Source organism: Heloderma suspectum, chromosome 14 (assembly GCF_057233095.1).
Source record: "Heloderma suspectum isolate Gila_16-S chromosome 14, 16-S_ref, whole genome shotgun sequence".
NCBI classification, from domain to species: Eukaryota; Metazoa; Chordata; class Lepidosauria; order Squamata; family Helodermatidae; genus Heloderma; species Heloderma suspectum.
The window spans coordinates 11,494,284-11,509,315 of NC_139471.1; the positions used below are offsets into that span (position 1 = coordinate 11,494,284).

The 15,032-nt window shown below is 46.4% G+C and overlaps 1 protein-coding gene across 9 annotated transcripts in view; it reads left to right on the top strand.

Annotated features, from left to right (window-relative positions):
- PRRC2B (proline rich coiled-coil 2B) overlaps positions 1-14,754 on the top strand; it is a 77,771-nt gene extending 63,017 nt beyond the window's left edge. For 3 of the 9 annotated variants that reach the window (XM_084820600.1, XM_084820602.1, XM_084820601.1), the window contains 5 exons: positions 35-162; positions 1,585-1,825; positions 5,244-5,420; positions 6,697-6,788; positions 10,027-10,591. In XM_084820600.1, coding sequence (XP_084676726.1) covers positions 35-162; positions 1,585-1,825; positions 5,244-5,420; positions 6,697-6,788; positions 10,027-10,492 — 1,104 coding nt within the window. In that variant the 3' untranslated portion in view covers positions 10,493-10,591. Of the gene's footprint in view, positions 1-34; positions 163-1,584; positions 1,826-5,243; positions 5,421-6,696; positions 6,789-9,743; positions 9,806-10,026; positions 10,592-11,822 lie in introns of those variants that run through there. The other 6 variants (XM_084820604.1, XM_084820606.1, XR_014785850.1 and 3 more) reach the window with 5 other exon arrangements.
- The last annotated feature ends 278 nt before the right edge of the window (positions 14,755-15,032 follow it).

Sequence of the window (15,032 nt, forward strand, 5' to 3'; positions counted from 1 at the left end):
GCCTTGACCTCACCTGTTTTTTCCCTCTCTCCAGGCAGCTGCTGCTCAGCAAATTCCACTCTCCCTCCACACATCGTTGCAAGCCCAGGCTCAGCTTGGGCTGAGGGGTGGCCTTCCTGTTTCACAGTCCCAGGAGATCTACAGCTCCATCCAGCCCTTCAGGTAACAGGACCGACCCCAGCCGATAGTGTCGTCCAAAACCTCTGGAGGGCACCAGGTTGGGGAAGGCTGGTTTAACTAGTGCAGCTGTCAAGGTGCCCCTTATGACCTGACCCCCTGAGCAACTCCTTAAGGATCTCTCGCCTCCTTAAGAGTCCCACCTTCCTTCTCTTAAACTTCCCCTTCCCAGTAACGAGAGCCAGTGTGGTGTAGTGGCAAGAGTGTTGGACTATGAGCTGGGAGATCCGGGTTCTAGTCCCCACTCGGTCATGGAAGCTCACTGGGTGACTTTGGGCCAGTCACACACTCTCAGCCCAACCCACCTCACAGGGTTGTTGTTGTGAGGATAAAATGGAGAGGGGGAGGAGGATAATGTAAGCCGCCTTGGGTTCCTTGCAAGAGGAAAAAAGGCGGGGTATAAATGCAATAAATAAATAAATAATGTGGGGGTTAAGCTGTAGATGTGGGGTGACTGACACTCTAGACACAGGGTTTAACCAGAACAGTTTACTTAGTAGATTTAAAACAAACAACTCACAACCAAAGGTATGTACACAATAGAGCGGAGTGATACAAAAGGTATTAAAGAAAATAAAAATTACAAAATGCAAATTCCTTTACCTTTTCTAGGCTGCTTCTTCCTGCTCACTCTTCAGACTCCACTCTCACTTCAGGTTCTGGCTGTATCTGCCGTTACTGGCTGTCTCACCCTCCTTGTATACCCTCCTCCCTCAAAACCGAAAGTACTGCTTCAGACCCCAGGAAATGAAACTTAAGTGGGGAAATGAAACTGACACTTAACCAGAGAAATGGAACTACTCCTCTCAAGGTTACCCCTTCCCAATAGAAAACTCCAGGCCTCTACACATGACCTTTTTTCCCTTTGCCTCTGTAGGCCCCAAACTTTCACAGCAGCAGATACCTAGTTTTCTGTGTAGGGGGATTCTCCCCTGCCCCTTGTATGTAGGAACATTCACACTGCCCCCCAACCCACCCTGCCCTGCACAGACTGGAATGGCACGGCCCAGACACAGATTTGCCACCTGGGTGAGAATTAGTCCAATGTCAAGTCAATTCTAGCTTCTGTGACAATTTGGTTTTACTTTGGAGATGAGAGGGGGAAATGGGCCATTCCACTAGCCCTGCTGAAAGACTGTACTTTTTTCCTCTTCCCTCCCCTGTCCTTTTTCCTTATGCGTTGTGTCTTTATCGATTGTAAGCATGCGGACAGGGACTGTCTTGCTTTACTCATCGTATGTAAGCCGTTCTGGGATTTGTTTTGGCTGAGGAGCGGGATAAAAATACTTTACCTTGGTTGGTTTTGCCCCAGATGCTGCCTCCGGAGCAAAACTGGCATTGCAGTTAAGCACCCGTGACTCAAGCCTGCTCTTTCGCCTGTCTGCTTAGTCATCCTTTTTTCCCCAGGTCTCAGGTCTACATGCATCCCAGCCTGTCTCAGCCCAACACCGTGGTCCTGACCGGAGGCACTGCCCTGAAGCCCCCCTATTCCGCCTTCCCGGGTATGCAGCCTTTGGAGATGGTGAAAACACAATCCGGATCCCCTTACCAGCCAGTTAACGGGAGCCAGGCCTTAGTTTACGAAGGCCAGATCAACCAGGCGCCTGGTATTGGAGCCTCACAGATGATGGACTCACAACTTACGCAGGTCAGGATTCTGCTGTTATCGTGAGACCAATGCTCCTTTGCAGTTGTGCCTTTTTCTTGTGTTTGTATTGATAAGGAGTTGGCAGCTTCCTGCCTGAAAGGACCTAGTACACATCCAGACAGTGGGATATAAAAAGAGCGGAGAGCTGCCTTTGCACATGTTTAAAATGATAGCACAGTCACATTGGGTTCTTTGGTCCCCAGCAGAAGTTGCTGGGGTTTTTCTAAAACAAATTATATGCTGTCAGGGTTCCCCTTACTACCTGGACCCCCTGAACAAGTCCTTAAGGATCTCTTGCCTCCTTAAGAGTCCCACCTTCCTTCTTTTCCCTTTCCCTTTCCAGTAACGTGAGGTTTAGGCTGTAGATGTGGGGTGATTGACACTCCAGACACCTGGGGTTTAACCAACAGGAGTTTACTGGTAAAGTAAAGCAAGCAAATCACAACTAAAGGCATTTACACAATACAGCTGAGTGATACAAAAGGCATTAAGAGAAAATAAAAGTTGCAGAAACACAAATTCCATTATCCTAGGTGCACTTAGACTTTTCCAGGCTGCTTCTTCCTGCTCTCTCTTCATCAGGCTCTAGTCTCCCTGACTCTGCTCTTACTGGCTCTTTTGCTCTCTTTTTATACTCTCCTCCCTCAAAACCAAAAATACTGTTTCAAACCTGAAGAAATCAAACTCAACTTGGGAAACGAAACTGAAACCTAACCAGGGAAATGAAACTACTCCTCTCAGGGATACCCCCCCCCAACAAAAAAAACCCAGGCCTCTAGGCCTGACCTTTTTTCCTTGCCTTGCCTCTGTAGGTCTCAAACCTTCACATATGCCTTTTCAGAACTGTGTGGGGCGGAGTGAGGAATGACACAAAATTAGAGATGGGGTGAAAAGTCATATTCTATCAGCTCCTTTGGTCTTCAGTGATGACCTTTTGGGGGCTGTAGCCCCGGGGTGGGCAGAAGGTAGATCGGGATGATTTGCAGTCGATCAGCAAGGGCTTCGGACTTCCAGTGTTTGGGCAATAGCAGCAACAAAAAAGCCGTTATCCCCCTACCTAATTTGGCTGCTGAAATCAAGAAAGTGGGGAGGCAGGGGGAGAACAAGACTAGATACGTGTAGGACCAGTTCTGGTACTGAAAATTAATTCCTGGGTTGAACCATGTGTTCAGAGGCATCTTTTGTTCCTCAGTTATATGTCCTCTTTCGTGAGCCACCGTTTTCCACCGGGATCTAGATGGTGGTTCTCAGGGTGCTAGTGGCAAACACAGTAGATCCTGCAAGCCTAAAGTGTGCCTGTTCCTGCTGTAGCTTATGGGTAGAGCCTCTGCTTTGCATGCAAAAGGTCCCAGGTTCGATCCCCAGCATCTCCAAGTAGGGCCAGGAAAGACTCCTGCCTGAAATCCCAGGGAGCTGCTGCCAGTCAGTGTTGGCAATACTGACCTGGATAGATCAGTGGTGTAACCCAGTATAGACAGTTTCATATGTTCTTAAATATCCACGGGAGAGGCTGTTGGGATCCCTTGTGCTTATCCTTTTAATTAAAATGGTCTGCCCCTGATCAATCTTATTTGAACACCACAACCTAGTTTAGTACCAGCATTTCTTAAGTGTGTTTCACTTACCCCCTCAAATGTGTGTCAAAGATGCATTATGGATCCAGTTGTAGAGGCAAGCCAATTGATTTGGTTCCAGGAACAGCATCGTAACAGGATTGGAAATTGGTTTGAAAAGCCACATGATATTAAGCACTTAAGATCATTTGGTAGAAAGGTGGTGTGTGGTTTATTTTTATAGCAAAGAGGGGCCTTTACAGGCTAAGACACCCTTGCAAACAAAGAAACACAGCTGGAATAAACCAAGAGGCAGAATTTGGAGAGGTTTATCCCTACTTAATCCTCTCATCATTACAAGGCACGATTGTAATGAAAAGCCTTCAATCCAGCAAGTGGAGGAAGGAATTAGCAGCTGTGAGTTCCATATACAGTTCGGCAAGAATTCAGCACAAGTGAGGGCCTAGCTCTATCATTCATTAGAATGTAACATTTCTGATTTGGACATGCCTCCTCACAAAAGGATATTGGAATAAAATAGAGAAGCTTATCAAAGGTATTTTGGGATATCCGATAAACCTGGATCCAGTATTACGTCTCTTAACGTTCACAAAAAATACAATAAAATTGTATTTTATTGTATAAAAATATAATAAAATTGCAGAATTGGCAAGCTATGTGATAACAGCTGCTCGTTTATTTTATGCCAAATATTGGAAGCAAGTGAAAATACCATAGTTAGATGAATGGATTATCAAAATGTGGGAGTATGGTGTAAAGGTGAAATTGACAAGTTATATACAATTCGGAGAGACACATCAGATATGTTTATGAATAAATGGAAACCTTACATACAATTTAATACTCAGAATTCTTTATTTCCAATTGTCAGATATAAATATCGTAGTGTATACATAAGTGTGTGTATGGGTATATGTTTGCGTGTGTGTGTGAGCGTCTATTGTGGGTGTACGTGTGTTATTTTATTGTGTTGTATTTTATGGTTCTAATTGTTGAGAGCTTCAGCTATTGGGTGGTGTAGAAATGTAATAAACAAACACGCCCACGCACACACACACACATCACTCACACAAATAAAATATATATGTTGGTATTTGTACATCAATAATGCTGTGTAGGGGTAAAAATGCCATAAGTGGTCAGCTTTTTACAGATATGAATATATTTTGTACTGTGCCCTGGCTGGTTGGCTGGCTGAGCCATTCAGATCATTTGCCTTGGGTTGGGTTATTCCTTTAATCGCCCTGTCATCTTAGAGGCATACAAGAGAGCCTGTTCGGATGGTTTTCCCCACTTCCTGGGCTTGCCTTGGGGGAGAGATGGGGAGCGGCCCTCAGACTTTTGTGCCCCTTTCCCTCCCTCCCCTCACCATGGGGAGATGTGCACCACTGCTTTATATATTCGAACCCAGGTGCTCTCCTGACACGGCGAGATTGAAATCCTGGGTTCTTTGATTCACGTCTGCCCAATGTGCCAGGGCTGGATATCAGCTGAGAGCCCGCTCCTGATACTCAGTGGAACAGCCTCTCTCCACCTAGGGACCCCAGATGTTGTTGGACTACAACCCTCATCGTCCCCAGGCAGCATGGCCAAAGGTCAGGGATGATGGGAGTTTTAGCCCCAGGTTGGGGAAGGCTGCCATAGACTAAAATGACATCCAAGCGCTCTCAGAGAGTGTGAAAGCCAGACCTTGCCTGGCCCGTTAATACAGGCTTTTGCAATGGATGGGGTAGCCTCACAATGGGTATTGCCCCCACCCCCAAACCTGCTGCAGTCCATGGGACCAGCATTGAATCCAGCTAACTTGTTTTGCCTCTCAAGTAACCCTGCTACTTAACACACAGCTAACAATGCCGATGCCTGGGTCCCAGCTTCCAATGCCCCGTTACGGTTCTGGCCAGCAGCCCCTGATACTGCCGCAATCCATCCAGCTTCCCCAGGGCCAGAACCTCTCTGTTGGAGCTCCTCGCAGGATCCTCTCGCCTGGCTCCCAGCCATCTGTTCTTGCTACAAGCAGGGAGGTAAGAACCAGCAGAGTGTGCGTGTGTGTGTCCTTCAGTTGGCCATTTTTAACATAACACTGTTTTTGTGAGCATTCCTTCACAATTCATGCCTTCCTAACCTTGAAGCTAGACTACTGTAATATGCATTGTGTGTGGGGCTGCCCCTTCACTTTCCAGAAAGTGCCAGTGTCAGGGTTGCCCTTTTGACCTGGACCCCCTGAGCAACTCCTTAAGGATCTCTCGCCTCCTTAAGAATCCCACCTTCCTTCTTTTACCTTCCCCTTCCCAGTAACGTGGGGTTTAGGCTGTGGATGTGGGGTGACTGACACTCTAGACACAGGGTTTAACCACAACAGTTTACTGGTAAATTAAAGTAAGCAAATCATAACTAAAGGTATTTACACAATAGAGCTGAATGATACAAAAGGCATTAAGAGAAAATAAAAGTTGCAAAACACAAGTTCCTTTACCCTAGCTGCACTTCGACTTTTCCAGGCCGCTTCTTCCTGCTCCCTCTTCAGGCTCTGCTCTTCCTGACTCTGCTCTCACTGGTTCTCTTGCTCTCTTTATATACCGTCCTCCCTCAAAACCGAAAGTGGTGTTTCAAACCTGAAGAAATGAAACTTAAGTGGGGAAATGAAACTGAAACTTAACTGGGGAAATGAAACTACTCCTCTCAGGGATACCCCCTTCCAACAAAAAGTCCAGGCCTCTAAGCCTGACCTTTTTTCCCTTTTGCCTCTGTAGGCCTCAAACCTTCACATCCAGGCTACAGCATTCCACCTCTTGACATGTTTAGATCACGGAGAGCATCTTGCATGCACATTGCAACATCTGCATTGGCTTCCCATTAAATAACTTTTTAAAAAAATTCTGATGTGCCAGAAAATCACAAATCATGGGTTGTCAACTTGGACAACATGACGATGATAATAATTACATTAATATAGCACCATCCATGTTACACAGCACTTTATGCGGAATAGGTTGACATTTCCTTACACCGAGGGGCTTACAATCTCAAAGCAGACATGGGTGAAACAGCAGAGGAAGGGAATGAAATGGAGGCAGAGGTTGACAGGGGAAGAACATGTGCTTATTTCAAGTACACATACTTTGGCTTAGTTACGGTATCGGCACTAGGCAGTTGTTCCAAAGGCTCCACAGAAAAGCCCCCTTAACCTGCTTTGGCCTGGTGTCTGAAATGGAACCAGAATGTCTCATCCCTCCTGAAGACGCTGAAGTATAAATGTAAAGGAAATAATCCCGCTTCTTACTCTTTCCCCAACTCTAGTCCTCTCACGTGGAAATGAAAGGGTTCCACTTCGCAGACGCTAAACAGAACGTGCCCACAGGAGGAGCTATTCCATCGCCTCATGCATATAGGTGAAACATAGTTTTGATTGCTCAAATGTCTTTGTCTTGGGGGGTGGGCAGGGCAGAGCAAGGGGGATCCAGACGTTACTAAATTATTTCTATTTTATTATTTCAAATACAGGTGCTTATAAAAACCTGTAGAGGGCAGGCACTGCCTTAAAAGAGACGTTCCCCTCATTTGCTTCCCCTTGGGGAAGGGCTATAGGCATTTTGCATGCTAAGAGTCCCAAATTCAGTCCTTGGCATCTCTGGGGAAAGCTGGGGAAAGCTCTTCTTTAAACCCTGGAGAGCTACTTCCAGTCAGTGTAAAGCAGGAGTGCAGAATGTCAGGCCTAATCCAGCCCTCCAAGGTTCCTGAGATGGTCGCGCCCCTTTACCCTGGCTATGCCCCTTTCCCACAACCACCGATCATTTGATGGTTTCCCGGCCTTTATGCAGTCCCTCCCCCCAATCCTAAAAGGTTGAAATGCCCCTCCTAAGGCTTAGATACTGGGAGTAAGAGTTTTAATTTAAATATGCTTTTTTTTTTGGCCCTGCCCCAGTTGCTTTTGGCCCCGCCCACCGCTGGAATGCGGCCCCCAAGAGCTTCTCCGAAATGGAATTGGGCCTCGGGCTGAAAGAGATTCCCCTCCCCTGATGTAGGTGATACTGAGTGACATGGAACAGCGGACTGCCTGTTATAAGACAGCCACCTATCTTCCAGGGAAGGGATGTCACTCAGTTGGCTGAGCGCGTGCTTTGTGGACATTGATCCCTGGTATTTCCAGGTAGGGCTCGGAAGGGCCCCTGCGTGAAACCCTAGAAAGCTGGAAGCAGTCTGTGTAGGCAATAATGAACCAGATGGGCCAAAGGTCTGACACAGTGTAAGCCAGCTAGCTTCCTATGTTCCAGTGGAGGCTGGTGGTTCCGATGTCAGTGGGGCGGTGAATCCGCTCCGGGTTTCAGTCGGAACCCTAAAGGAGCTATCCAAGGTGCTTGGATAGCTCCTTTAGAGTTCCGACTGAAACCCGGAGCGGATTCACCGCCCCACTGACATCGGAGCTACCAGCCTCCACTGCTAAAGTTCCCCATCCTTCCTGTACACGAGAGAATGTTTCTTCTGAGATGATGGCTGCCAAAAGCACATGTTATCTAAAGACTGCATTTCAGCGGGACTTAACGGGCAGCTAACCGAGTCTGGATCCAACTCATTATTATTACTATTTTTGTCCTCAAATGCATATTTATGCAGATGGAATTGATCACGTAATCCATTGACTAAAACTCACATGATTAATTGACAAAGACGTCTTTAATTGGGTGACTTTCTTGCACTCCTGTTATTCCCTTTAATAACGATCTCAAGTAGTTCAGTGGCCGTCGGGTTTGGAAGCGAAACAGCACTACCCAAAAATAAGGGCGTGCTTTCTATATACCTGGTGGACTCCCTAGGTATACAGGCATACATACCTTTGTTTAGTAAAAAAACATAACAAACCCAGAGCCTGACAAACCGCAATTAGTTTTCAGAATTTACGGAGTGTTGATGGCAGAGATAGGGGGGAAAGAGTGTAAAAACTAACTAGGAAGCAAAAGCTTAGTGTTACATCTGAATCAGGACTTCCCTAACTCTCCTTGTTGCTCCCCTGACAAGCCAGAGTCAGAAGCCAGGTTTTGCTGTAGGTTTCCAGTTCCTGGCCTGTTTGGGAGCAGCAAACCAGAAGTCCTGGTTTGGATGGCACACTAAGTTTTTGCATCCTGGGGAGCCATGCAGGAGCAATTGGCCTGTGTGCACTTGCACACTGCTTCTGAATGCAATTCTGGCTTATTGTTCCATGTGAAACCCCAAATGTTTGGGCATGACAGTTGGGGGCAATGGGGAGGAGGGAAATGGAGGGCAGGGGAGAGCGGGAATTGCTTTGCCCATCCCCTAACCGCTTAAACCCAGGCTGGTGCCTTCCAGATGCTTTTGGACTACAACTCTCATCATCTATGACCTTCTGCCTTTCTGGCTGGGGCTGATGGGAGTTGTAGGCCAAACATCTGGAGGGCACCATGTCGGAGAAGGCTAAATCCAGGAAGATTGGGGGGGGGATGTGTACTCTGAGGTTAAAAATGAACGCCCCTCTCCCTGTTGTGCAGGGCTGTTTCAGAAGAAGAAAGTAAAAACAACAGCTGCACCCCCACCCTTCTTTCCCTGCTGTATAGCTATGAAATTCTCGAGATGGGGGCTGATAGCCCTCTGAAGCTGCATAGCACAGCAGGGGAAGCCCTCAAGGGATCAAGCAGGAGAAAGGTGTTCCTTAGTCCTCTTCTGAAGCTATCCGTCTCTCCCCAGCTTGGGCATTTGGTCTGATCCAGCCCTGAACTCCTCCTAGGGGCCTGGGGAGAGACACTGCAACGTTGCACGTCAGGTGTCGCTTCTACTCTTTACATAGCAAACGTCACCTTCCTTTGAATTTTCTCCATCCTCGGTATTTAAAGAATGGCCCATTTTTCATATAACTGACAAAGACAGAAGCTAAACCATGTACCAAAATAATGTGCCGATTTCTGTTTTGTCAGTTTCTTAGAAGTTACTTTGATTGCCTTCTGCTGAAGGTCCGGAGCTGCCTTGCCCCAACCTAGCATCCTCCGGATGTGTTGGACTACAACTCCCAGCATCCCCCAGCCAGCCATGTAGCTGTAGTCCAACATCTGGAGAGCACCGGTTGGGGAAGGCTGCTCCAGAGCCTCTGATCGCAGTGCTGTTCTAGTGGTTTGTTTTTGCACTTTGTTGACCTGTTGAATGAATTGCATTGATTAAGGCGGCAATACTATACACAATTTTACTGGGAGTAGGTGTCATTGAACTCAGTGGGACTGACTTCTGAGTAGATATGCATAGGATTGCGCTGTAAGAAACTGACTTGGAGGCACTGGATTTGAACCGTTCTGGCAGCTGGCGTTTGATTTATTTTTTTGTGGTGGAATTTGACATTTCAGCAGAGAAAGGATCGTTGGTGAGCAATGTGGTGGACATGTCGGGGCTGCAGAAGTGTGGGGAGGTAGGTAAAACCAGGGACTTGGGGGAAAACGTGTCCCTGACTCTTGGCAAATTCCGAATATTTGTGAGTAGACAAAAAATTGCAGAGTCCGCAGGCCTCCGTTAATTGCAACTGCCCCCCTCCAGAGCCTGCCTGCTGAGCTCATTCCTGATTTTGAGGTGGTGGTTCCTCTGCGTTGGCTTGCACTGTCTTAACCGTTTGGGTTTTCCCTCCGTCCCCAGGCCTAGTTCTGCCAGTCCCAGCGGGAAATCCTCTGGACCAGCCGTCAATATGAGCTCTGTGCAGGGGCACTACATCCAGCAGGTAAAAGTCGTTGTGCAAATCGAGAGAAGCTTTTCGAGACTGTTTGCATGGAGAACTCTTAAGCAGCTTGGCCTCCAAAGTCCAAGGCTCCCTAGTCATGTGTTCCTCTTCAAAATGGATGCCACCACATGTCGGTCTATTTACATTATTTTATGTAGAGTCAGAACCTGGAACCACATTCCTGTCAGGCCACAGATGAGCAGGTACCTTGGGGGAAGACATGCAGGGAGAAGGCAGTTTGGCAAAACTGAGGCAAGTGGCAGAAGCTTGGTCCTCTGCTGTCACCTGACTGCCTGGGCCGGGAGGATTCTGGGAAAAGCCCATTGTTCCATCCTCCAGGTGGCGCAGGGAGCTGAGACTTGTTCCGCAGGCTTCCTGATTTGACCCCTGCAGCACCTGAACCTCCTGCTGTTACAGACAGTAATTCTGGGCTCTTGAAGGTTTGTATGATATAAAAGAGAAGAGGGAAGCTAAATTTCAAATTGGATGACAAATTTCACAGGGTCTTGAAGTGATTCTTTATTGGAGGTGAAGGGCCAGTCCCAGCTAGAAACAGCAACTGGCTTGTTCAGGGGTGGGGAACCTTAGGCCTGGAGGTCCAATCTGGCCATCTGGGGTCCCAATCCAGCCCTCCATGGTTCCCCAGATGGCCACACCCCCTTCTCCCCAACCTCTGATGGTTTGGCGATTTCTCAGCTCTTGTGCAGTTTCCCCCCGTTCTAAAAGGTTGAAATATCTCTCCTAGGGCTTAGTTACTGGCAACAAGAACTTTAAATTACAATATGCGGGTATTTCGAGGTGAGGGTGGAGGGTCAGCTCTACCTTTGTGCCTTTGGCTCTGACCATCACTGGAATGCAGCCCCTGAGAGCTTCTTTTGAATGGAATTCGGCCCTCTGGTGGAATGAAATTCTCCTACATAGAGTAGACCTACTGAAATGAATGGGACTCAAGTTCGCCATGAATAAATTAAGTTCCATTCATTTTAATAGGTCTGCTCTAAGTAGGACATATGTTGGATTTTACCTGAGGATTCCAAAGAGAGACCTGGCTAACACCAGGGTAAAACTGCCAGGGGCTTTGGTGCTTTTCCTAGCTGTCCCCCACTTCTCCCTAGGGAGAGCACAAATAGAATAAGTTATCCAAAGCTGCATAGGTTGTATTCTGTAAATGAAAACTCTACTTCTTGGAATTTGGATTCTCATGAGCCAAAAATGGAATTTGCCATCCCTAGAGAAGGCTAGCTGGAAGGAAGGTACTCCCAGAGCAGAGATTCCTGCAGAGGCACAGTGAAAGCCTCCTGGGCAGAAGAATGACTTTGGGGCTCACGGGAGCCTTTTTATTAGTTAAGGGCACAATCCTAGGCATGTTTAGACAAAAGGGCACAATCCTAGGCATGTTTAAACAGAAAAAAATACCTACAACTCCTAGCATGCCTCAGCCAGGCTGACTGGGGCATGCTGGGAGTTTTAGGATTTTTTTTCTGCCTAAACATGCCTAACTAAGATTGTGCCCTGATTCATGCACTTTGCAGTTTGAGCATTACCATGCTGTAAGCCCATCGGCTGAACCTGCATAATTTTATTCTGGGCAAAGGCTGTATGGTTTCAGGGTTGCACAGTAATCAGCTTTGCAACGGTAGGTCATGTATATATGATCTCTGGAATGCATCTTCCTGGCCCTGCTGAACCCTCCCTCTCCCTCATTGACTAACAGGCAAAACAGCGGGTGGACGAAAACAAGACCGGTCTTGGAGTCGTAAAACTGCAGGATCCCCCCTCTGCCGGTCAGATGAAGCCAGTGCGCACCGGGGCAATCAAGCCCCAGGCTGTCAAAGTGGAGGAAAGCAAGGCCTGAGCGACCCGGCCCCCCCTGGATGCGTGTCAGCTTGTTCTGCTTGACAGAGAGAGTGAGAGAGAGAAGGCTCTGCGGATCACCCTACATTCCCTACCACCACCTCCAGCAACTGGACGTGCTGAGACTTTTCCCCAGCTCTACTGCAACTCACCGCCGTGAAATCCGCCACCCCAAGCAATGTCCTTCTCAAACAAAGCCGTTCTCGAGCAGTGGATTTTTTGACCTTGGCCTGCTTGCTTTAAAACAAACAAAAACGGCAAACAACCCTGCTGCCTCCTGGACTTGTTGAGCGTCTCTGGCCGTTTTCTTTTCCTAGTCTCCGTGTGCAAACAACAGCAACCGCTCATTGGTAAAGCCACCCGCCAACAAGGAGAGGAAGTGCTGTGGAAGCTTTTCTTTCTTTCTTTCTTTCTTTCTTTCTTTCTTTCTTTCTTTCTTTCTTTCTTTCTGCTGCTGAGATTTTTAAGAACAACAAGACGCTGTGTCTCTTGTTTCATAGCTGAACTTTTCTATGTTCTCTCATATTTCCCCTCCTCCTCCTCCTCCAAAAGAAATCCTAAGGCCAAAATCATGTACTTGGATGGATCCCTCATCTTTACTGGGTGGAGGGAGTTGGGGGAGTTCCTGTGTGCTACATTGAGATTGCTACTCTCTGAAATGGATCCATATAAGCCTTTGGTCCTCAACTTCTTACAACTAAATACAGGATCGAAGGCATTTGTCATCTTTGGGCATTCCCCTTCCCCCTTTTACCCTTAGGGGCAGAGCTTGCTTTAGGAGTAAAATGTGTAAGAAAAGCATTTATAGTAGGTGAAATGCAATGCACCTCAGTGTTTGTCCCGCTCAACTATAATTCTGAGGTGCCTCCCCCCCCACCGCCTTGCTTTCATTTCAAGGAATGGCACTGAGTTTCTCCTAGGAGAGCCACCCAAATCCGGCCATTAGTGTGGAGTTTTGGCTTTTTATTTTTTTTGTAATCTTCTGGGAATGGTTAGAACTGGGATGGGAGGGAACTTGAGTTTTTCAGGATTGACACAAAGCATGGTCTGTTAAAGGAAGCGCCTTGCCTGGCATGAATCAGTAGAGGTGGATAGAGCCAATGAGTTTGTACAGACTACTTTTTATTCTTGCAATGTGTGGTTGCTCTCTCCCTCCCCCCCAGCCCCCTTTTCCATGTTTTTCTCCCTGCCTCCCCCCCCCCCCATTTTGGATTCCTTGTCACATCCTGACTGACCTTTATTTTACTTTTTTTTTGTTTTTGTTTCTTTTTTTAAGTTATTTTGTGGGGATGGCAGGGGGTGGAATGCTCTGGACCTCTCTCCTTTTCCGTGTCTTTCTCTCTGCTTTGCTTTTCTGCTTGTACAAATCGCTTCTGAAGGAAACACTTCTTCACAGCAGCCTACAGCAGATAAAATTTTATTTCTTAAAAAAGAAAAGCAATTATTGTGTGCAGGGGAGTTTTATTTTATCCTCTTTTTTTCCTTCTCTCTCTCTCCCCTCCCCAGCAAAGAATTATTTCTAGTGCAGTTATTTCTTGTAGCTACGAACAGAGCCTCTCAGTAATGTTTCATTCTTGCTGAGCTACCCTGCTGAGAGAAGGCAGAATTTTAGTGGGTTCAGTTTCCATGTATGCTTTTCGTGTCTGAAAAGATGCCAGAGGGCTCAGGTGAATTCAGCTGCCTCCAAATTGTCTTCGTTAAGATGGATGTTGTAAAAACAAACAAACCAACAACACAGGAGCGGTCTCTACTGCACTCAATGTAGGAAAGGAAAACCTTTTTCTCTTGCAGACGGTAGGTTAAAAACTGTCTCAGCTGCTTTCTTTAGGTGTCGAGCCAGTCATTTTGCTGGTGGTTCCAAAGACGATATGTTTTGAACAAAGAATGTATTTAAGAGTGCGGGGTGTGGGTGGGAGGTCTGTAAGATTTGGCTTGGAAGAAGAGCATGTCCTCACCGATTTCTTAAAAAGCTGTCCAGATGTGTGAGCTTTTTTGACTTAAGTCGTAGCGATGTTCCCTCTTCACCAGTGTGTGTGCGTGTGTCCCTTAGAAAATCATGAAGGGATTTGAGATAGATGGTGCTTTTAAATAAACAAGCTAATAAATAATAAATTGCCGTTTGGGGTGGGAGGGTTATTTCTTGGGTGGTTAACTTTTACGGCACAGCTGCTTCCTCTCCTCTAGCATCTTACAGTGATTTGAGACTTAGTAATGCTGGCATTTGAAATTTTCCTCCCCATTTTCACACAAGGTCCCATCTCTGTCCCCATACTTTTCAAAGACTGTAGCATTAGTTATCCGGTGTATTTCTTCCTTTTCCTGTATTATGCCTCCACTCTGAAATATTGTGAGCAATTGAATTTGTTGTGAAAATAATACTTTAGAAACTTTTTTGGGTTTGTTTTTGCCTGACTGGCTCTGTGCAAACCTTAACAAGTTGGAATCCTGCTCTTACTAGCATATTGCTTTGCACCCGCAGCACTCTTGACGGGTTTTTTAAAGACGCGGAACTCGTTTCTTTCTTTTGTATATGACTTTCAAATGGTCCCCTTTTAATTGTGGGGAGCTGGGTTTATTGCTAGATGCAAAATATCACAGAAGCTCCTTCTGGTGTAAATTTAATCAGAAAAAAGTACTTACTGTTGAGGAGGGGGGAAAGACACCCTCTTTTAACCTGTTGTCCTCTTGCCCACCCTATCTGCCCCCCTACACACAAAATAAAACACTAGAATTTATTTATACGTATTTGATGTTGTAGGTCTAGGTGAAAAAGTAAATGTTTCACTGCTCTATTTATATATTATGTCTCAATTTATTCTGTGCAGGAAAGGCCAAGAAATAATCCATAATGTTCATTACCTCTTTTTGTTTATTTGTTCTTAATTTGCACGGCTGTCAGCTGACATTCACAGGACTTGTTTTTAACACTGAAAGCTTTTCTTAGGGCCCGTGCTTTTAAAGGTGCAATGTCCTTCTTTTTTGCCATGTATGGTTGTTTTTTTTTTCAGCTTTAGCAGAAGATATAATACATGCTTTCATAGTGCCTGTTGGGAATCTTAAAAAGTTGAAA